Source organism: Xyrauchen texanus, chromosome 21 (genome assembly GCF_025860055.1).
Source record: "Xyrauchen texanus isolate HMW12.3.18 chromosome 21, RBS_HiC_50CHRs, whole genome shotgun sequence".
Taxonomy (NCBI): Eukaryota; Metazoa; Chordata; class Actinopteri; order Cypriniformes; family Catostomidae; genus Xyrauchen; species Xyrauchen texanus.
In genome coordinates, this window is record NC_068296.1 from 22,519,384 (window position 1) to 22,544,298 (window position 24,915).

Sequence of the window (24,915 nt, forward strand, 5' to 3'; positions counted from 1 at the left end):
AAAAAACAGTTCTAAGATTTTGGTGAGAAAATGTAAAGAATTTATTGTATGACAGTGTGTTTGCTTTTCACCAATGCAATAGAATCGGGGAATACTCAAAGGTTTAGCTTTCAGACATCAAACTAGACTACCGAATACATACTAGAAGATTGCATCAACAAAAATGGTTGAAAAGCCAGTTCAGCATATAATCCTTATTTGCTGAGATAAACTGCATCAATAGCAGCCAAACATTTGACAGCATTTGCTGAGAGGCCTGGAGAGCATCGAACACATTCCTTAAGGGCTTAATTAGATGTTGACAGTTGGCCAAGGGAGGTCAAGAGTTGCCTTATCTGACGCTCACTGTAAAGCTTCATGTTTTATCTTGGAAAATATGTCAGACAGTGGCAGAGTATGTGAAAAACTAGCATGTGCTAGGCATAATGCATGCATCTATGAAGAAAACAGTGCTGTGCATTGAGCCGGACAAGCAGAGCTTTTAGCTACAACTGTAGATAAAAATAGGATGTCACTTTAAGCAGATGAAAGCATGTCTCTTAAGTGGCAAGCTTCACGCTCTGGTACACAATTACAGGTACTCGGACCTGTCTAGCACCATTTCAAGAGCACTCCAGGGCCAGGCTGTCAATGGCATGCTGAAAGCTATTTGTCTGTTGCCATCAGCGCCAGCGGAATGGAGTGAGATGCTGATGAGCATTGAATATAGAGGAAAACAACTGGCCCTTCTTGGCATGTGTCTCCATCACAAACAATACTTGACCTACCCAGGTTAATGGGCCCCTGTATTCTGCGGGGGTGAGAGGGTGGTAATGCTCTCTGACAGTCTGACACTCAATAGTAAAAGGTATAACAAGGTCTATATATGTGTATGGTGAGCGCACTGCTTAATAAGGCTGTTAACTAGAGGTGTAAAAAAAAAATATTGTATCATACGTTACGATGCTCACTATAAAATAGCATTAGTATTGTACGACATATAGTGAAATACATTATAGTGTAATTATAACCAAGCAGCGCAACAATAAGTGCTGTAATACAATTTCCTCTGCGGTTTCCTCCTGGGGGGGCGGGGGTGTAGGTTGCTGAGCGCTCACAGGAAAACAGAGCAACATGTCTACAGTCGAGAAGTTCGATGGAAAACACCAAGTAGATTGTAGCGTTACAGCTTGTTGAATTTGCCAAACAACGATGTCATGTCCAGGCCCTACAGTACACCAGACATGTCGTTTTATTTACACCGTCAACATCACCGTGCAAATCGGTGGATTTGTGATGCAGAAAGACAGCAGCAAAGTTACTTTTAACAGCCATTCTCTCTAGAGAACACGGAGCATGACAGTGATCAAGACGCTCGTAAGTAACAAAAATAAGCTTATTAAAAAATATGACAACCTAAGATGTAAATGGATATGAGCTCAACATTTGGGCACATGTTATAAGCCAGTAATAAGGCCCGTAAAATTTACACTTTACATGTGAAAGTGGGAATAGTCCAAATAAATTATGTGTACTGACCGATTTTTGCTCAAGCCGCTAAATAATATTGGATTATGTACATATATCGTAAAACCAGAGGTCAGGTTCACCAGTAAATAAAGTTTTTTCCTTGCTATAGTCACTTTAGCTTGATCACTGGGTGCTTTAAGACATTAAAGCATGATTTTCTAAAAAGCTGCTTTGAAACTATGTTTATTGTGAAAACATTATATGCAAATATAAATTACTTGTGTAGACAAACATTTTTCTCAAGAAAAGGATGAAAATTGTAAGTTCAAATTAGATTTCTCATTTAAATCAAACTGAATAAATGCAGTTTTACTATTGTTTAATTTACTTTATTATAGAGTGCTACATCTAGTTTCCATGTCAGACCCTGTTGTGTCATTTATGATTTGAGAGACATTTATGTTTAATCCCTGAATAAGTTTGAGTTAAACATTTGTGGGTGCATTTCTTATTTTATTGTATTGTATCATGAGGATTTTTATCATATCGTGAAATTTGTGTATTGTTACATGGCTACTGTTAACGTGCAGCTAAATTTAGAACTAGAATTTGCCTGCATTGATCGGCACAAGTAGACCTGTGCTGTGCATGGATGGCTAGCTCTAGTTTCCTTTTTTTGTTTTCTTAAAACTGAAATGCGCAATTTCATTGCAGCTTACGTCACAAAACAGAAATGCAAAAATAAATATTGTGTTCAAACAGATTTCCCAACTACTCCCTTTTGTCTGCCATTGACTGAACAAATAGATTGTCATGCCCCAAACTCAAGCCATTGATTGAGTCAATGCTGCTGTGTCTGGTAGGTCAGGATACTCAAACAAATGCAATGATCTGTTCACACCACTGAAAAAAAATTTCTATAAAGAGTATACTTATATTTGTTTCTGCATACTAAGCTGGGATAGTAAAAACTATTTAAACATTAAAAAAATGACACATTTAAACAACATATTCTCTGTATTACAGGCCTGCACCATTATGCGTGCGTTTATAGTGCGGGTACATTCCTCTTCACCTGGTTTTGTGACCTGCCCGCAGTAAACAGTGATGTAGCGCCTGTGTTTCCCCATCATCACTCAGCACCACGCTCTCTTTAACCGAGGCTCTGTGTACTCACCTCACTGAGCCAGTCAGTTTGCTTTGGCTCACATGGAGAAAGACAATCCAGCAGTTAGCAAACACTTCCTAGGGCACCCCTTTTAAATCATTTATCAGCGTCCCCATGTCAAGCTAGGGCTGACTGGCTCAATCTGGGTTTGACAGAGAGGGGGGTGGGGGGAGCTTCTCTCAGAATCTCACAACAGGTGAGAAAATCTCAGCTGATTAACCCAAATAAGCCACACTGTGAGCGTGCCTCTGTCATCACAGCAGTTCCTTGACATGGAGCAGCTGCCATTACAGCTGCATTTCTTTCCCTCTCTATGGCTGTCTGCAGGTATCAGCAGGTATCACATTACACTGCGACAATTTTAAATACAAAGAACCCAGATCCAGTGGAACGGAAGAGGTACGGATTGCCTGACGGTTTAAATAAATCCTCAGTGCTGAGAATAATATGTTACGGCTCCGGCAATCTAACCCAGTTGGCTAACCACTCCCTGCCTGGCATCTGCTCCTAGGTTCAGTTTAACCTGGATCAACAGAGTTAGATAAAGAGGTGGGATGGATGGATCTGCGTGTTTGCTTATGAACACCCTTTTACTCCCTCCTATTTGTCTGGATAGAGCGGCATGGGATGAATTATTCAATAGTGCATCTATGGGCTCTGTGGCAGTTCCTGATAAAAGTCAAGGCGCTAAAATGGATCAGTTGATTAACCCGTTTACACAAGGATAGCCCTCCCACCTTCTATCCTCCACGGCCAAACTTCCTCTTTTTCTCCCTTGTCCCTCTGCCTGGGAGATAAGTGGCTAACAGGTACCAACACATGGCCAAGAGGCCTGACAGATAGAAGAGTACAGAGAATCACACTGTAGACACTGATGGATAGCCATCAGCCTGTTCCTCCCTGATGCCATTAACCTTCATAAGATGGAGAAGGGGAGCAGGGTTGTCTCTGAGGTGGCCTAATCTGGAGCACAGCACAATTTCATTATCAAAAGAATGAGAATTGTGTGATGCATCAAAATGTATGTAAGACTACAGTACTGTGTAAAAGTTTTAGGCACTTGTGGAAAATGTTGCATTGTGAGGATGTCTTCAAAAATAATGACATAAATAGTTTTCATTTATCACTTAATGTCATACAAAGTCCAGTAAACATAAAAACATTCAGTGTAACCACCTTTGCATTTAAAAAAGGCACCAATTATCCTAGGTACACCTGTACACAGTTTTTCTTGGTTGTTGGCAGATAGGATGTTCAGAGCTTCTTGGAGAATTCACTACATCTTTCTATTTAGGCTATCTCAATTGCTTCTGTCTCTTCATGTAATCTCAGACTGACTCGATGTTCAGTGGGGGGCTTTGTGGGGGCAATGACATCTGTTGCATGGCTCCCTGTTCTTCTATTCTAATCTTTTCTATTTGCAAAAGTAATGTTTGCAAGTCTAATGTTTTTATTTCCTTTTGACACACTTAAGCTGAAGATATAAATAACCATCTTAAGACAAATGCTTTTGTGAAACATGTTATGTGCTCAAGACATTTGCAAAGTACTGTATATCAGATTAGTTCTGTAAATGCAATGGAAGAGAACACTAAATTTGAAAGACAATTTCAAAGCAGTTCTTTTAAGGTGTAGAAAATGAGCATTGAGGGTAAGAACTGATCGGAGGGCATGAATTTATAGCAGTCTATTTTTCCTTAGTTTTAATTTATAAGGCATGTCTTAAATGTGCTGACATAATAGGGACTCCACAGACTGTGCTCCCATTAGTCATGAAGTCACAAGGCCCCTCCTGCCAAAGTCCTGACTTTAATCTTATCAAAGCTGTCTGACCACACTCTGCTCAGCACAATCAGGAAAAGAGTATTGACTATGTGTGTTTTTGTAACGGTTTGACTTCTAGCCTGTTTCTAACTCCTGCTCACAACACAGTCCACAGTCTCTCTCTCATCATCTCTATAGAGAACACTTCACTTGTCTACAAACACACCAGTGTGACTGCACTGACTGACATCTATGTACACAGTGTGTTCTGAGGGATATGTTTGCAACTCAGAGATTGTGTGAACAGGGATCAAATGGCTACATACCTGTTTGTGCATTTCAATGTTCAGCCCATAGGACATCTCATAATACTGAAAAAAAAAAAAAGATAAAAAGTACTCAATTTTGTTATTTTTTTTACAATCTGAGCCACATCAAATATTTTTCTCACATCAGATGAAGGAGAAATAAAAAGTCAGATTCAAGTGAAACATGAGGGGGGTAAGAGGAGAACTGGCTTTTGATGCACACTTCAAAACCATGTTCCATAACAGTGTCTCATAACTGCACAGCTTCTCTTTCTCTGTATGATACCGATAATGGAATACAAAGAACCCTTGGTTTTTAGTGCAATCAAAATGTAAAACATTAAATCAGTGTTTCAAAGCTTGCAAAAGGAATATTCTGTTCTAGTACAACCTAAAGGCCATTTCTGATCTGAAATATAAAAAAACAGGGTTCCCTCTCCAAGTCTAAATGCTGACACTATCAGCTCAAACAGTCAGCGTGGGGATTCTAAACGTTGTTTACCTAACCTCTCCTCTCTTACTGACATGCTTTTTCCTGTAAAAGGAATGTTTAACTAGCGTCCCTGGGTATTGGTTAAAGTCATCGCTTGCTTGTTTACACAAGATAAGAGAATACACTTGTTTAGTTACAGCACATAAAGCTTTGTTTTTTTTCTCCACTGATCATAATTCTACCATGAGGTTGTTTTGATCTCTTAAACGTTTATGATTTAATTTAGGGCTTTAGTGTTGTGTAAATGATTAAGCCCATGATTAAGAGAAACAATGAATTTATGCAGCTGTTTGTTTGTGTGTAAAATTTGGTTTTCAAATCCAGAATGGTGTAGAGACTTTGGATTTCTGCTGCGATTTGAGTATTTTCCCACAGACGCCTCTGGCACTCCTCCATCACCCCTCACCCAATTTACAGCCATGCATTTGTCTGAAAGCAGCGTCTCCTTGGAGAATAATCAGATCCACACACAGAGGGAGGTAGAGAGAAGGGGGAGAAGAGGGACGGGGGGAGTAGAGGGGACAATGCTTTGGTCATTGACCCCTATGGCAAAGGGGTGGTGTTTGAAAGGGCCTGAGGCTAAGAGCAGTCAGTCAGGGCCCTTTAATAAAGCAGTAGGCAGAACTAAAGGCACCAGAGGGGGTTTCACAAACATATTCTAAAACACACACACACAGACTCACAACCTAACCTTAACCGCATTTAGAGCAGCTTACATATTGGCTAATCTTACCATGACATAATGACGTTGCATCTCCGTCTTCTCATTGGCCAGTTTGTCGTACTCCACTTTAAGACTAGGGTGCAAACAAAACAGTCACTTAAAAAAAATAATCCTCAATGGCAACAATAAACTCATGTATTACAGCAGTTCATTTCACAGCTAAATATTTTTTTTAACTTAAAATGGTACAAATATATTATTTCCTAAAGAATGGATTACATTTTTTCCCCCCTTCCTTCTGTGTTCAAATGTAACACAATTAGGCTGAGTGGTAATTGTACAAGCTACTTTACAGGCATATAACTCTAAATGATTACCTGTGATACTGGGCTTGCAGGAACTGAAATTCGTCTTTGATCCTGTCACAGGACTCCGCCACTGTGAATTTGAAGCCTGGCTGACCAGGCTGGTGGGGCGCCTGAAAGACAGGCATCACATCAATCAAACTCAATTACATCCTCTGAGAACCAAATTGGTTTTCCACCGACAGCAGAGCAAGACTCTAATGCATTCCGGGCCCTGGGAGAGCAGCTCTAATATTTCAGCCTGAATCAGGGTTGGGGTGACATCTATGCTACAGTGACATCTGGGAGATAGCTGGAGTACCAGTAGCATTCTGACAAAGGAAGTGAGGGAATCTGTACAGTTCTGAGTCTGCCTGAAGTGCCAGCTGTTTTAGTGCTTCACATAAACACCAGTGGTAGAAATGGGGTCGCCTCGCTTGGATGAGTCTGGGCGTGCCATACTGTGCCTGTAAAAATGCTGTTGTGTTCGCCCTCTCCCTAATGTAAAGTTTTAACCAGGTGCTTGCAGTAAACATAAAATACACTAGAAAAACAAAAACACCGATTTTTTTTTTCAACATTTGATACAATGGGCATTAGTGTGTTTTTTTTAACCCTTGATAAATTGTGCTTACAATTGCCCTGCTCTATCACTTCAAAGCATTATCACAGGCATGTAGGCTAAGCAAATCAAATGAAGGTGCACACTATGCACATCAGGATGTCATTTGTCATGGATGGGCGGATCTGCCCTTGCTCTCCAGCTAAACTGATGCAGATGTAGCAATTATGTTCCATATCACTTCAAGAGGCGCAACTTACCGGATGCCGGCCCTGTGGATACATCTTGAAATGTATCCTTTATTTATTGGAGGTCTCTTTGGTGGGGGTGTCCACTGGCACGCCACTGTACCAGACAAAAATCAGTCGGACACGAAGCCCACTGGAGGCTGGGGGGCAAAATCCTGTGCTTTCAGATTTCGGTTGCTTCAGCCCTTTTCCCTCTTCATGCAAACAATGAAAAATAAACAAACAGACGAGGAGGGAGAACGTTACATTCAAACACAGGGTTAAAAAGACGGTTTGAAATTCAGTAACTTGCGGTTATTCTAGATGGGCGTTTGTATTCTCACCTGCACATAAAACCAACAACACAATTCACACAAACCTACAGCACGCTCCTTAACGCTGTAATAGTGTTTACCAACGCTGGCTGGGGATTTCTACAAGCTCTTAAGCTAATGATCAGACTCGAACAATCAGCATTGCTAGACCGCGTGCTCGATAAACATGAGAAAAAAACATATATGTTGACCGCTCGACTAAAACGACACAATACTAGGAATATTTTTCCTTTGTTTGACGACTGATTTTCTGACAATAACTAATTTAGCTCTTCATACTAACTGTAACTAGTTACCAAATTAGGGGTCATCTCGAACGCGTTTTCCCATCCGTCTGCGCTGTTTTTCAATGTAAACATTCGCTTGACGGACGACTTTGACCGTTGCCCTGCGAACTTAAAACTTTTGAAAACGCATCTCGAGACGCCAGCGTTCTATTCGATGCGTCCAGATTTTTAGAACATGAACACGTTCGTTTCAAACGGCCCATTAGAAGGCTGTGTAAAAGTCGAAAAAAGTGATTAGGCTCAAGAGATGAGTTCGGTCGCAGTGTGAGTATCGTTTCAACACTCGGTTGGATAACAAGCTGTTGTCGCTAGCTAACCTGCTAGCCCATCGTACCTGCCTTTGTGTGTCCGAATAGCCGAACCACTTCCACCGTATCAGCAACTGCAATCAACTTCTGCAAATGTTAACCACCAATTCAATGTCTTACTCTTCGGCGCTGAGAGGAAGAAATGGTTCCTGGTGGACACAAACGGCGACAAACATCTCCCGACTCGAGGAGAGTGTGAATCTCCGCGCGCAGGTCCGAGGAAAAGCAATACAGAGACGCCAAACTCCAAGGCGCAGAATATTTTTTTTCGCGTAATCCACCAGAAAACACAGCCAAAAATGTACTTCCGATTTTGAAGAGATTTGGAACGTTTAAAAGTGTAACGTTGTACTTCTTCTCATTTCGCTCATTTCCCCCTTCTTCCAGCAATGCAACCCAGTGCCACACACAGACAGTCTACTGACACGAGGGCTGAGCCGCTGCGAGAGCACCTCTTTTTGGCCAATCAGTTCAGAGAACCGAGAATTTTGCCTTGGCGTCCAATCGCAAAGCCGTGTCCCCACGTGGGGACTGTGCCCCGACTCATGACATCATCCTCGCCATTTTAGATCAGAACAGGTAGCAAGCAATGCAGTCGCTGAAAATTTCTTGGTATTTCTGAACAAAGTGGACCGATGTCACAGTGAATGTATTTGATTGGAGATGCAATATAACAAGCGAACACAGAAAAATCTACGTTTTTTTTTAACCAAAAACCAAGTGTAGCCAATTACAGTAGCCTATAAAACGTCGGATCTTTACATAAAGATAGCAATCATTTTGTCTTCTATATTTTTTTTTAAGAGGACAACAGAATATGAAGTGACGATTATAAAAAAATTATATACTTTAATATCTTTGATCTATTATAATATAAAATTCAGGTAAGATGTTTTTTCTTGCGATGTAATTATTTCTATATCGTATGTAGCCTACAATTGGCTCAGGTAAATCACAGTTTTTAATTTGCCTACAGAATACGATTTAACACATACTTTAGTCTAGTTTGGATATAGTCTAGTCGTACATATTTGTATTTCTTATTCTTAAAAGGTAGCATCTCGGTGTTTAGAAATCAGGCTTTTTTTTTCTTTTCTTCAGATGTATCTTTCCAGTGTACAAATTGAGGTGTTAATAACGCCTCAATATGTGCATGTATATGAATATGACCTATCATTAAGATGGACAGATAGCTAGCGTTGGGAATAAGATGATTGTTCAGGTTTGATCCCCGTGAACAACGGCCATGTCTGAGCTCAGGCGAAGCACCCAATCCTGTGGAGTTTCTTCTGCTGCACCCACGTGGGTTCCCTTTGCGGCTTTACAGCTTCTCGCCCAATCACAAAGCAGCATTCATATTCTCTCGACTGCAATTGGACGGTAAAGGTTAAGGCTGTCATTCAAGAAGGTTCGTTGTCAATCAATACCACGCGGGGTCAAGCGCTGACAAATGCCTGTGCTTCTAGCTCTTCTGCCCGTGAATAGTGCCTGGAATGGCTGCTTAATTAGCTTCGAATGGCTTTTCTTTCCAGTTCAAACAATCTGTTACTACCACGTGGTAATAAGAGTCTTGCATAAAACAAAAGAGCAAAGGAGCATGCAAACAATTAATAACATATAAAAATCCTATCACTCATAATCACATGTTACCCACGTACCAATAAAGTCATATTAATGGAAACGTAAAAGAAGGGACCTTAATTGCTATTAAACGCTTATCTACTTACTGATGTTTTTAATACAGCAAAACATCAAGACAACAAAATGTAATTATAGCTGCATGATCTATAATTTTGTTTCTTAAAAAATAAATAAAAAGTTGTTAGATCATGTTTGTTTACAAATGCATTGTAACTCTGTATTTAGACAGCAATTACCACTTTGTGATTAGCGAGGTTAATATTGTGTTTTTGTAATTTGTATATTTATTTTATTTTGATTTATTTTTTCATTTGTGGTCAGGTACTTGTTCCAGGATAACCATATGACATGCTTTCTATATTATAATACACATACATAGATAATCTACAACCTATAAATACCAGGGTGGTCTAGTAGATTTTAAAAAATTTCAATGCACCATGAATTTGCATAATGGGGGGGGAGCATAGACACATGTCAGGTTCTGTGGTTGGACTGTGACTGATACCCTTGATTCTGGTCATCCTTTTGATAGAAAAAAAATCAGGAGGTGCTTATCAGGGTTGTTTCTTTGGCTTATAGAAAGAAGCAGAATGTACGTGTGTGTGTGTGGGTGTCAGAGCTGGCAGACTAATCTCTCCCAGGCAACCCCCATCCTCCTCAATAGAAAGTGCCTGGATTTAGAGCAACAAAAGACTAGGCCTAACCCCAGGGAGAAGGCCAAGGCCCCTCCACCCACACAGACCTCCTCACTGTTTATTTACACGGAAACCCCAGCCATTGTGAAACTCCCACCCCCAGAATTTACACATGCCACTATTTGCAGGGGTGCTTTTAATTCTTCACAGAACAAGTATAACCCACCCCGCTCTCAACCTGAGCTGCAGCCCCATTCCCACACACCCACCAGGCCCTGCACATACAACCAAAAACACATGACCACAAACAGGCTGTCTGTGCTTAGACATTTTAATAACAATGTGTGCACAGATTCCAGTTATTCAGGTAGTGTGTGTGTGTGTGTGTGTGTGTTTTGATGTTTCTCCCTCTCATGCATGTTGCCGTTTGAAAGACGCCATTATAAATGGCTCTACTCTGGTTTTGGCTCAGCCGTTGTTAAACATAGAGTATAATGGCAGTTCATAAGAAAGCCATACATCATGGGAACTCCATTAAAATTGGTACTCTGAAAACAAGGCACAGATAAATTGTAGAAACTGCAGCAGCATCCATCACTACCGGTCGGTGCCGTATGCAGATTGCTCAGTATGTGGTCATTAATGTGACACACATAAAAAGCCAGAGTGAAATGTAAACTCTCAGCCCATAAATGAGTAATGTGCCACACTCTCCACCATATTCAATCGGAGGTTCATGAGAGCAGAAAATGGGAGGGGGCTTATTTCCATGATGAGTGAGTATTGTTCTACAGCTCTGTTTCTAGGGCACTGACATGCTTGCACTTTGATACCTAAAAGCCAGGAGAACAGAGAGCGCAATCACACAATCGCACACACACACACATTCCAACTCCACAATGTGCCCAATGTGTGGTGAAGGGAACTGAATGGCCCACAGTGTATCAGGGTGACTCGTCAGGCTATAATCAATGCAAACAGGATGAAAGGCCTTATCAAAAGGGACAAATGCAGACATGAACAGTGTCGCCAAACAAAAAGGGACGGAGCCACTGGCAGAGGCTCCGGTCCAGGCTGAATGCAGCCAGCAGCAGGGAAACAGAGCCAATTACTACTCTGAAATTCTAATTCTCTGACATCAACAGCCACTCACTGATATCTTAAATCATCAAGTAGAGGCAATAGCACTGCATGCTGTAAACCAAATGGAAATGCATTACCGGCCTGTACTGCATAAGAGATAGATCATTCAAATGAGAATGATACAATTTTAGGGTGAGATGTATTTGTCACTTTAGTTGAGAATTACTTTTTTTCCCCTCTTTAACAGATTCTTATTATTATGATATTTTTTTCTGTGGATGTCACTAATAACATGCTTTTCAATAAACAGTCTTCCTTAGAATTTTGACGACTTTGAGAAGATCTTGCAATGTGTGAGTCTTTCAAAAGTACAGCTGCCTCTCCAATTTGCTGGAACTGCTGAGGATAAAGAGCTGGCAGAATGAACATTAAAGATCCCCCCAAAAGCCCACGACAATGACCTCACTGTGATAGCCCTGTCTACACTGGCTTTAGAAGGGGCCTAACGGCTACATAAATGCCTCACACGCTCCCTCTGGCCCGGTAAAATTTCACTATTAGTCAGATGGTCATTTTTTCCTCATTTGGAGGATCTGTTGAGAGTATATTCATATCCTCAGAGCAAGGGTTAATGCTATTCAGCCAGTGACAATAAAATGCTACAATGAATCCCATTTTGAGAACACAGCCGCATTAATGACTATTGTGTGCAGCGACTGACTCATCTGTCAAGAGGCTTGTATGCTCCCATTTACAAAGCCTCTCCTCCTCCATAATGGTAACGGCCATCATTTATTCCGCTCAGGCTGGCAGACTGTGTGATATCAAACCCTTGAAGTTTGACCTCCTGTCAGGCATTCTTAGCTACAAAAAGCTACTGAAAGCATCGCTTGTGCCATTGTTGATTAGCAAGCCATTGATACCGAGCACCAAAAATCATGTAGCTTTAGGTTAACCTGGAAAGAGGGAGAGGATGGCACTTGAGAATGTTCCCCCTCCTGCTGGGGGATTTTTGTTTTGTTGTAAACATCTCACTGTCTCCTCTGCTCTCTTGTTAGCATCAAACTGTGGCTGTACTAGAAAAAAGGGCCTCTGTTATCTACACTTGTCTTTTCTCTCCAAGTCACATCTCACTCAGTGTACGCCAGAGCAATGTCGTTAGATAATTGCTAGTGACACTTCTGCATTAACATCAATTTCACAATGAGCTGCTAAAGTTCCCAGAGCCTTTCCTTTGAACTCCTGGAGCACAAACCACTCTCTGTCTCTGCTTCATTCGTTCCCTCTCATTAAAGCAGAGAGGGATTAGTCACTGGGAGGGAGAATTTAATGGGGTATTGTGTCATTATTATTCCACACCGATCAACAAGTCCTTCTCACTTGCCAAACACCACTGTCCCCCTACTGAAGTCATGTGCACACACATAAACTACAAATTGTTCTTGTTTTTCTTTAGGGTCCTAGGAAAAGTCCAGCTCAAATTGTCCCCAAGGGATGAAGAACACAATGGGTCACAATAAAGGTGTAAAGTCACAACACCTTGAAAAAATAGTGTAATGGAGGAGGGGACTAGTAATGTCATTAGATCTTATTGTGGAGGCTGTATTATTTACCCCCAATGTTATTATAGTTTTGTATTTCTTATATAGTTTTAATTATATTTTCAATTTGTCCTTTCAGTTTAGTTTAGATTTTGTTCATTTTTACTCTATTACAGGGGTCTCCAACAGGGGCAGTAATGCAGGGGGGTCCACTAAAATGAATGCGAATAGCCAAAAGCAAAAGCAGAATGTGAAAGTGGAAATTTATAACAAAAAGTAACTTAAATATTGATCTGCGTTACACCCACACCTATTATATCACTTCAGAAGATATGGATTCAAACACTGGAGTTTTATGGATTACTTTTATGGTGCCTTTATGGGCTTTTGGAGCTTCAACAATTTGGTACCCATTCACTTGCATTGTGAGGACCTACAGAGCTGAAATATTCTTCAAAAAATCTTTGTTTGTTCAGCTGAAGAAAAATAGTCATACAGATCTGTGATGGCATGAAGGTGAGTAAATTATGAAATAATTTTTGTTTTTAGCTGAACTATCGGCTATAATGTCTTTGTCATGTAAGCATCATAATAAAGTATGGAAATACATTAATATGATACTCCATACATGTAATTAAAGAACAGGCTTAAATGCAACACAATTTTGTATGCATTATGTAACATGGGATCCTGCTGCATCAATCTATATTAGATTCAGCTTAGTTGTAGTTTTTCAATGTACTTAGTTTTATTTTTAACATTTTAGGGCTTAAGTTAGTGTTAACTAATGTAATTTAAATGTATCACAATGTTTATACTTAATAAGGGCGGCTTGTAAATGTTTAATATTTTATAACATGTTGTGTATCTTAACAGAATTCATGTATTTTAATTTCATTTCAGTTTTTTCCAATTATGTTAGTTTTGAGTTTTTCAGGTAAATCAAATTTTTTCATTTCTAATGACAAAAATACTGCCCTCCCCCATTCAATTTGAGACATCATTGTTAGTTTACACCCATGAAAGGGGGAAAAGATAAAAAAAAACACCCTCAAAGATTAATCGATTCTAATTAGATTCTCTCTCTCTCTTCTCTTGCACAAATCAACACTATTCGTTGTACATCTGTGAAGGTCTAATTTCTTGTGGTAGCAGTTAGATAAAATCAATGGAGTGTGATTGATGTAAGCTTTGTGCCTGACAGTTCCGTGATGAATCTAAGCAAAACTAATTGTCTGACAGATTTTCAGTGTGTGTGAGAGAGAGAGAGATCATGTATGTCTGCTGTGTGTCTGTGAGTTTCAAGCTGCTCAGAAGAGAGACAGGGAGACAGCAGAGCATATTAATGGAACGTTGATGTACATTATTTTGTAGATCACTTCAAGACTGCATGGAGATATGTTGCCATGGGAACTGAAAGCCCAGTGGATTATGGGTCATTCACAGGGAAACTTGTCTGAGCAGACAAGAGGGGGAGTCGTCTGTCTGCTACTGAGACGGCCACCCTCTGGGCAATCTGCAGGTGATTGACTTGGTCATCATGTCATTAATGTGCCAGAAGCCATTCCAGGGCTCCTTAATATGTAAGCACAAGTCTCACATGCCAGACAAAGGAGATACTCAGCAGGGTGGAACATACACTTAGAGGGCAGCGTGAGCTCTAGACCCCATGCCCATCCAGAAACTCTCTCTAATGTAGAATGAAAGATCCACCTCTCCCATAATGCAAAAACAGCTTTAACGTGCTGTCTACTCTCATAACTGCTCCGTCTGTGGATCCTTTTCCATGGAGCCCTGTCTACATGACAAGTTGTTATCTCCTACGTGCTTGTTACTCACTTACCAAAAGTCATATGTACTAAATCCCACTTTGCTTGTTTGCCAAACACGCACGCTAGCATGCTACTGTTCAATCTATTAAAATCTATTATAATTTTGTGTGACATCTGTCCACACAGACTTAATAAAAACAAATTATATTCATTTTCAAAGCGGGAATTAAGAATGCTTTAGTCAAAGCGTGATCCTTTTGGTAAAGGTGCAGTACATAGTTGCCATGGGAACAAGTATGAAAAGTGCAATCCACAGCAAAAGAAAATACAGATGTTCGCTCGTATGTTAAACGATGACTCAAATTGTATAGAATGCATATGCTCTTTCCAGATAAGCAGACTGGCAGTTCATTCTTCTAATTGAATAATAATGAAATGAAAGAATGGCTGACCGCTCAACCTGACCCTGAACTGTAGAAGTTGCCAACTACAGACAGAAAACCACAAATCAAACAGATTAATTTAAGTAATGCATTAAAGTGATGTTTAGGAATTCAGTCACTAGATGGAAAAAAGAAGGATTTCAGCGCAAGTGAATGCTTTGAGAAGGATAAGAAAGCAGATTTAGTTATCAGTTGTCTGGCTAAACATTGTGTTGTGTGATTTTAAAGATGTATTACAAGCACATTTATGACAATAATAGATAATGCACCACATGCTCCAAGAGCCAGACGACCTCTGACAACAGGATATGTCAAACCACATATGTGGAATGCTTTGACAGACTGTATTCATATTTGTAACATTTAATATTTGGGCCATTTTTTTTTCCTTTTTTAGATATTGTCAATGTTTGTGAGGAAAAAGTGAATTTGTATAAAATGGCCCTGACATTTCTACCTGTTCCACACATGATCTCCATCAGTGTGGCCATGCACTCAGTTTGATAGGAAGGAAAACGACGGTGCTTGGACAGGCTCAGCAACCAATGCGTGCTACTTTCACAGAACAAAGGCTGGTGCTTACTTCACATGGCCCCTATTCATTTTCTTCCAAGATACTGTAATTTCATGACTTCCACACCATGGAGAGTCTCTTTTCTTATTTCCTGCCACAAAAGCAATAAAGCCCTGCTCCTCCAGGCAAAATTGCCTGTGCACAAGCACTCCTATAGCTGCTGAGTGACACATGCTCCCTAAAAAAATTACTCCTCCATCTGCGGTGCCGCACCACCTCCAAGGGGGAGTCCATTCCATTATTAAGTTGAAACAGAGAGAGAAAGATATGAGGGAATGTAATAGAGTGATACGGTTAGAGAGGAGGAGAAAAATGAGAAGGACAAGTTAAAGAATAATAGAGAAGCGAGAGAGGTAGAAAATAGGGAGAGAGAGATGTCTTTTAGGTGGGACAACAGATCGATGGATAGAGTGGAATTTAGACAGGAGATGAGGCCTGGTGTTAAGAAACAGAGCCTGCAGCTGGAACTCTGGCCTTCAGCAAAGAGACCACTCACTGGGACGTGGAGATCCATGAAGCGGAGCCCTTCTGATCTCCCCGGTAGGTCTGCTAACTATCAACTGGAAAGGACATTGATCACTGATCTGAAACATCTATGTTCTCTGATCTGCCCCAGTTTTTAGGTTAACAAAGCCAATCAATAATTTAACTACTGAAAATAGCAATGCGATAAATACTGAATTCTCATTGCCCTGCATTGATATCGACGGAATGAGGTTATTATATTTGCTTATTTAAGATTTTTTGATAACGTACAGCACTACAAATCTTATATGAGCATAGAGAGAAACCATGGAAATTAATGTGGCGCTACAGTGTGAAACTAAGCCTCTTATTTTTCCTTCAAATGAGGATTTAAATTGACTTCATTTTTTAAATCTAATTATAAGCCTGTGCCCTCCAAAAGTCTCCCTGAATGCGCCTGCAGCATGCCACTTATTAACATACACACAACCGACAGAAAGCTTAAAACAAATTGTATATTTAGCGAGCACTAATGGGATAAAATTTAGCTGAATTCAGGAGTGTGTCTTGCGTTTCAACAGCCCCAATATCACAGCTTCATTATGGCAGCTCCTCCACTTCTCTCGGCTCTGTTTACACTCAATTTTACTCCTTCGCCTTCCCCGTTCACTTGCACCTCTCAGCTATTCAACAGATTGTGCTCAAATACTAATCCAGAAATCTAAGACAATCATAAATAATAAAAGATTACACCAATCTCAAAGCATACTGGTAGATTGCCAGCAGCAACGAGCACACAGAGAAATAATTGTTAGCCATCTGTGCACCAGATTGGTAAGAAAAGAGGGTAAACAAAGAGCACAGTGTACCTGCTACAGTGCGCTCGCCTAAGCCAGCCAATTTTAAAGGCTTTGATGACGTGTGGCCAGCAGGATTCAGAGCAGCGGTCCAAAACATTTTCACAAAGCTACAAAAACGTGGGCCGGCATTCCAGGCCTGTGATATTACCACCACTTTTGGCTAATGATTGCGCCACCATGCGGAAATTGGTGCAATGTATCACACTGCCAGAAGGAGATTGGTTAGAGAGTAATTAGAATGGCAAATGATTACATTTACATCTGACACGTTTCATGTTCCAGAGGGGAAAATGATGTCATAAACGGTCCCTCTTTGTAGCTGCATTAATCATTCATCCCAAAGCCATAACTGGTTTAACTAGAGCACTGCTATCACGCCTGACCACATACTGTATCCCATACGGCTTGTCATTGATATTTCTTTGCTAACCACATATCAGTTTACCTGCAAAATAGACCATGAAAAAAGTCTAGCTAATCAATGCAAACTTTTTTAAGCATTTCTCCTCTGCTACACATTTCAAAATTTGACAAAAAAAAAAATGTCTTTACTGTTTGAGAATAGAAAGTAAAATGTGAGGCTTAACAGCATGGGGTGTATGTCAGACTGATAAAGTGTTAAACATTGTGTGTGAGTGTGTTGAATGAGTAACAGAAATGGAAAGAGTACCCGCAAAAAACACAGTTGTTGTCTGCCCAAGCACTCTCTCTCACTCTCTAAATCTCTCTCTCTCTGTATGGCTGAGATGCGAAAATACATTTTCAGGTCCACTGAACAGTCCAGAGTGAGGAGAAAGGGGTGCAGGGCCAAGGCCTACTCATGCTGTTGCTGTATCTGGAGTGTGAAAGGCAGATTAATCCATATTATCTGACGTGCCACACGGTGACTCGCTGGGTGCTCTGCGCTCACTGGGTTCTCAAACTGCTCTGTGACATATTATAAGATAATTCAGCAAGAACAGCCAAGTTTCAATATCAAAGTGAATCTTGTCCCGGTCTCCAGTGGTGATTATACAGTCACGTGACCTCTATGGGGACAAATATTGACCTAGCCCAAAAGCTCCCTAAAATACTCCTTGCACAAACAAGAACATCACTTTCTCAGTGCTCTGCATCTTAATCTAAGCGAGGACTGACCTGGACTGTAACCTTTCATCCCACAGGAATGCCACTAAGGAGAATGAAAGAAGAGAGAGAGAGGGAGGGAAAATGTGTGAGAGAGAGAAAAATGAGGCGGGTTGAGCGGGAGGATAGGCAGCAGTAATGAGCTGTGTTTGTGTTCAGCACTCTCCTGTTGATGGCGGTTAATGACGCTGAGTACAGTTAGCGAAGGGATGGGGACATGCTATCAGTAATTAAAATCCCCCTCATTAGCAGAGCTTAGGAGGGGAGAGGAGACAAACACAGGCAGGTGCACCAGCTGCACTTCTTTCTCTGTTTCAGAGGCCGCTGAGGGAATGGTGTGTATAAGTGTGTGTGTGTGTGTGTGTGTGTGTGTGTGTAAAGTGTGTATATGTGTAAATGTAATCTCCTTTATTCAATATGTCTTGCTTTGTAATTTTTGTCTAGAATAAATTAAGATCTATCTATCTATCTATCTATCTATCTATCTATCTATCTATCTATCTATCTATCTATCTATCTATCTATCTATCTATCTATCTATCTATCTATCTATCTATCTATCTGCAGAAACCTCACAGACTCTTTAAAAAATTACACTTTAATGAAATCTGTACAAAGTACTTAAAACCCATCTGACTGTCATTAGTTTCAGCTTGTCAAGGGCTGCTAATTAAGTTTACGAGCTTCAAGAAAAACTATGAGAAAGAGAAACAGCAAGTGACACTTACAGTAATTGTACATTTTGTTTTTAAATCCCTCACCCCAAGTACGAGCAATAGTATTACTAATGCTTCCCCTAGCATGCAGAGCAAATAAACGAAAATTGAGAAAGTGAGGGAAAGAAGTAGGATGGGAGCGAAAAGTGAGAGACTGAGGGTCAGGGAGTAATGGAGAGGGAGAAAGAGCACTTTACAATGTGACAGACTGAACTGTATACCATCTCCACCACAGCCCAGGCTGCATCCTGTAATCACCCATACCGCTATAACCACTGCCGCTGCTGCTGGCAGCCAGTACAGATGCGGCCGAGCCCAGGCTTGCCTGTTTGTTTACGCAGCATGCCGACCTAGCCATTAACAACAGGAGCCCTGTCAGGGAATAAAAAGAGACACTTTTCATGTCTGAGGGCTGTAATTGTGGCTCTTGTGTGATGTTTTTCCCGCTTCTGACCCCTAGTGCTGAGGTCGGGAAGCCGCTTAACATGGGGTTTAGTGTGGAGCCGACTGCCCTGTATTTGGAACTGTGGTGGTGATGAGTGGTGCCTTGGCCCCTGTGGTTGTGTGCAATGTCTATGTCTAAGCAATTGATTCAGCTACAGTATATAACACACAGACTATATAATTGTTCCTAGGCACCAAGATAACAGGATCTATTTAGACGCACACACTGCTACTACTTAGACCATGATGTCTTATTTTCATTCTTGTTCAGAGTCTATTTTGATGTCACATTTCATATGGTAGCAAGCTGTAAAAAGTAGCACTGAAGCATTTCCTCTGAAACCCAAAGGCAGACTGCACAGACAATCCTACATGTGGTAAAGTGCAGTACAGTAATCATGTAGCAGCTGTTAATATTTACATTTCTTACTTACTTTCTTTCTTTCTTTCTTATAACTGATGTCAAACAGCATGCAACCACACTTCCAGGTTCTTTAGAGCACATATTTAATGATAGATATGAGCAATGCTGTGGTTTTAATTATCTGTTAAGCATAATTTAATAAAAATAAAGTAATTATAAAGAAATATATATGGTTAATAGTAAAGTAATTTATGTAGGTTATTTTTGATCTATTGACAAATCCAGTTGTAACTTGATTTAGAAGGCCTGTTTGATTTCGTCCAACATGTAACACTTCTAAAGCCTGAAAAATATTACATATATAAAAAAAAAAATGCTACCATCAGACATGCAATACACATATTTCCTGCTAAAAGTATTGGTCCATATACAGTAAAAAATAATTTATGACTTCAATATTCAAATGTAATTATAAATAGTTTTGAATGAACAATTTACTGCATTCAAAATAAATTCAAAGACTTACTTACTTAGAAGTAGTATGTTGTTGTTTTTTTGCATATCTTTTTACAAATATATCCTCTTTCATTCTCTTTCTCTTTAACTATAAATCTTTCTCTCTGACAAATTTATAGCTTTCTTTTTCTTTCTTTCTTTCGCTCATTGTTGTTACAATAAATATGCATACTTTCTTCTCCCTATTGTTGTGTCATACATATCTGCATTTACAGTCAGACAAAACAGCAGGCCTACAGGACACTGCGGGGACGGGTGGGGGAGTTGGCTCAACTCCTGCTTTTTCCCCTTTATAACTCTAGATAAATCTGACCCTCGGGGTATCTTATCACATCCTTAGATCCTGTGCAAATGTACAGTTTAGTCTGAGAGATTCTATCAACAGAATATGACAGGGAAAAAGGGCAGGACCCATGGGGAGAGGAAGGAATGAGTAGTGACTCGGGACTGGGTGGCACAGTTTGCTGCCCCCAGCGCCTTGAGATGGCTCAATGAGAGATCTGGAGAAGTGCTTTTCCACTCCATCACCCCCCAGCCAATGAGTTGTCGAGAGTGGGGTGTCCACTCCCATTATGCACAGAGCCTTCATCCCACAGCACTGTGCTGCTGTTACAGAGAGCACGGAGGCCTCGAAGGTGATGTAAATTAAAGTGGACAGAAAGCACCACATTTGGTGGAGCTCATTACCTTTGATGCACAGCCATGGACCAAGCCACTGCAGTGGTATTTGCCAGGTGCTGGGCAGATAATTAGGTTACTGGTGTTCAGGAGCTCTTGGGTGGGCAACGCCGGTATGTGGCATTGGTATAACAGGGTCACTGGTGAAACAACCACATCCCCTTTCGCTATGGACACACTTATACGCACATTGTGGTGTCTGAGCTCTCATCCCATTTTGGTAAAACTGTGGCCTGGCAGTGTCTGCCATCCCACCCAGCCTGGGAAAAACTGAGGTCAGGGCCGTTAGCCAATGCTGGATCACTCTGTTACCACAGATCTGTATGTGTGTGAGTTTGTGTGAAGGAGGGTGAGCCACAAGCTTTATTACAGACTGAGAATCACAGAGAACTGGACAAAATTGAGGTATCCATAAAAACAAACACACCAACTTTAAAGACAAGAAAGTTATTCCTTATGAATATATTGTACTAGTTTAACAAACCTCAAGTAAATTGTTGGCTTGTTAAAGAACACACAGGTTAAAAGAGAATACTAACATCACCAATGTAGTTTGTCCATTTATAGTATGCATTTGTATGTGTAGAATGTATTTAACAAACTTGTATACCAACAGAACATCCTTAATCAAGGGTGGAGAAGTTATTCATTTAATTCAGTAAATGCTAAGAAAAATTGATAATTTGGAAGCAGTCTATCTATACTCCAAATGCCTCCTCTATAGCTAAAGGTTTTCATCAAGTACCGTATGAACACACATACACATTTTTTCTTATTGGGTGTTTTTGTCTTTATTTCCAGTAAAATATCGAATAATTCTTAAAACAAGAAAAACAAAATTACCTGAGAATTAAAATAACATAAAATATGAATGGTTTATGCTTAAAACAAAAATAATACTATTTGCCAATTAGGAAATAAGGTAAGTTTGTTTCTTACCCTTTTGGCAAATAGTTAAAACAATTTATTTTTTCTATAGCCCATTGTCAAAAAGTTTTTTTTTTCTTGTTTTAACCTCCTGAGACCCGAGCGTGACTGCTGTGTGCATTTTCCATTTCCCTTTTTGATTTACAGCTAGCAGCACCTAATAAAAAAGCAATATATATATATATGTGTATATATACACTGTACATAGAGGGTTGAGAGAGTTACTTTTGAAATGTATTCCACTACAGATTACAGAATACATGCTGTAAAATGTCATTTTTAATGTATTCCATTAGATTACTCAAGGTCCGTAACATATTCTAAATACTTTGGATTACTTCTTCAGCACTGGTAGACTTTTTCACTTGTTTTGACTTTGCCAGTACAGTAAGACAAAATACACATGTTAAAAATACATTCTCTGAAAAACCTGAATATCTTATGCAGTGTTGTTTCTAAAACAAGATAATCTAATTGATATTGTTTTAAGGATTTTTTTGATATTTTTACAGGAAAACAATACAAAATTATTATCAAGAATACCATTTCTGCGCTAATATCAAAGGTCTTACTAGAAAAAAAGAAATTATTATCCATCGTGAATTTTCTTGATAAAAAACATTATCATGCCTGGTAACGTGCATGTAAAATGGCTAGAAATAGCATTTTAACTTAACGTAAAGCTGACAATTTACACAAGGTTTATTTCTATTTCTTCTGCTCCAAACTAACTTCAACTTCTCTGTCTGCTTGTATGAATGTAACACATCATAAGAAAGTGTTTCACCGCTGTTCAAATGCACTTTGGATCTCATTATTTATATGGATAAATGTTTACCATCTGAAAGGACTAAATATTAAATGAAACAAATGTAAATAAAATGAAAAGTAATCTCTTCAGGAATCAAAATACATTTTGAATGTAACTTTATTCTAATTACCAATTATTTAAATTGTAACTGTAGTGGAATACAGTTACTTATATTTTGTATTTTAAATACGTAATCCAGTTACATGTATTTCATTACTCCCCAACCTTGTATATATATATATATATATATATATATATATTAAACCGATGTCCACATATGTGGACAGTGGGACTAAATTGTGAAATTTTAAACAATACCAAGCTATAGGAAGATTTTGTTCATCAGATTGTTTATTATGTTTCCAGGAGTGTTGGTTATTCATGTTTTTGAGACGTTACAGACGTTACAGCGGATTTTCTGAAAAGCTGAATAAATAATTCTGATTCAAAGTAATGGCCAGCATCATCCAATCACTGCCAACACTGTTAAAATAAAATTTAGTATTATAAATTCTATGTACTGATTAGCATTGTCCCATTTCTGCCAACCATATTGAGTGGTCCAAACATTATCTGCAGCCTGAATCTGAACTTTAGATCGGATTTTAGGAGTGACTGCACTTACAGAATGCTGCATAGAAAGCTATAGGATTCTCCCTTGATCCCTTTTTGGTGAATGACTTAACCTCCAGCATGCTGTCTGTCTGCACTGTTATAAGAACAGTTTGAAATGCACCATATTTTCATCTTAACTCCATATAAAGACTCTGAAAGCAACATTTTTCAGCTTTTGGATGAACCCATTTATTCTCAGTGTGATAATGTACAGTAAATATAAGAATGCATTTACTAATGTTAATGAGTTGAACCATATTGTACAGTGATAACAAAATCAAATATAGCAAAATGTATATTAAAATCAATCAAAATGACCCACAGATGTGTTAATGTTGAAAGTCATTCAAAGTTTGAGGAAATAATTTCCCAAAAAACATTATCAGTATGCTGACGCACAAAAAAAATATATTACATCTTTTAAAGCAGCATATCAAATGAAACTAGTGATGTTACTCTTTACACCCAAACAGGTTGCAGTGAAAAAATGTAGCACTTTTGTTGGCTCTGCGCCCGTGGAACTCTTCACGGAAATCAATGTCATATTGTGTCACATGACTTGATGCGCCAGAAGTGTAACCCTTAAATGACAGTCTAGATTCTTGTGAACAGAGTAAAGTTGTTGAAATTATGCATTACATCCAGGGCTGGAATGGTAATCTGGCATACCGGGCATTTTCCCGGAGGGCCGATGCACTTTGGGGCCGATGAGGGGCAGACTAACCATCGGGAGAACCAAGCGGACAGGTGGGTTGGCCGTGAAACGGGCCGAATGGGCCGTGATATGCTAATTGAGCTGCTGCGTAATGCATCCTGGGCCGATTTCTCTTCCCAGTCCAGTCCTGAGTGAAGCTATAATACATTGTCGATTATGATTCAGTAATACCTGTTATCTTATTGTTATGCTTGAGTAACGAGGCAGACGAGGAAATGCGGATCCAAACGCAGCTTGAACTTTATTAGACGAACCAAAACAGGAAAACACAAAAGGAACAACCCACGATGGGGAAATTAAACATAAAATAGTAAACTACACACGACGTGAGCAAAACAGGGGACTCGAGGAGGAAACACACACCGGGTTGACATCAAACAACGATCGACAAAGACTGAACAAAGACACGGGGTATAAATACACAAACAAGGTAAAAAGGGAACGAACAGAACTCAAACAAGATAATAAGGTGATTAACAGAAGCAAACGGCAAACTAATGAGGGCAGGTGAAAACAATGACAGGGAACACGAACGCTAACAGAGGACTATGGAGTTACATAAGGGACTAAAGTGAAAACTAAGAAGTGCAAACGTGACAAGATGGAAAACAAGAGGGCAACAGTGAAACAAGACAGGGTAACCGTTACATAGCCCCCCCTCAAGGATCGGATACCAGACGATCCTTGACAACAAACGACAAAAAACCACAAGAACAACATGAGGGCACCAGGGGCAAACAGACAGTACAAGTGGGCACATGGGCAGACAGGCAGACCAGGGGGGCACACTGGGCAGGCAGGAAGTCCGGGGGGCACAGAGGGCAAGACAGGCAGGTCCGGGAGGTGCCAGGGGCAGATATGAAGTCCGGGGGGGAAATGAGACAGTCCACGAGGGCACGAATGAAGGTGAGACAGTCCACGGGGGCACAAGTGGAGATGAGGGTTAGGGGGCCAGGGAGGTATCGACCGGGCAGGGACAGGTTTTGATGGTCTGGGAGCTGGCCACCGGGCAAGGACAGGTTTGGGGAACCTGGGAGGAGGCCACTGGACAGGGACTGAGTCAGGAGGCCAGGAGGGA

General features: G+C 40.1%; 1 protein-coding gene across 1 annotated transcript in view; it reads right to left on the reverse strand.

Annotated features, from left to right (window-relative positions):
• Positions 1 to 8,333, reverse strand: part of tle3a (TLE family member 3, transcriptional corepressor a) — a 40,750-nt gene extending 32,417 nt beyond the window's left edge. Inside the window, exons 1-5 of the mRNA XM_052152238.1 lie at positions 7,936 to 8,333; positions 7,013 to 7,194; positions 6,224 to 6,324; positions 5,916 to 5,979; positions 4,708 to 4,752 (exon numbers count right to left, since the gene is read on the reverse strand). Coding sequence (XP_052008198.1) covers positions 4,708 to 4,752; positions 5,916 to 5,979; positions 6,224 to 6,324; positions 7,013 to 7,036 — 234 coding nt within the window. The 5' untranslated portion in view covers positions 7,037 to 7,194; positions 7,936 to 8,333. The remainder of the gene's footprint in view (positions 1 to 4,707; positions 4,753 to 5,915; positions 5,980 to 6,223; positions 6,325 to 7,012; positions 7,195 to 7,935) is intronic.
• Between the last annotated feature and the right edge of the window lie 16,582 nt (positions 8,334 to 24,915).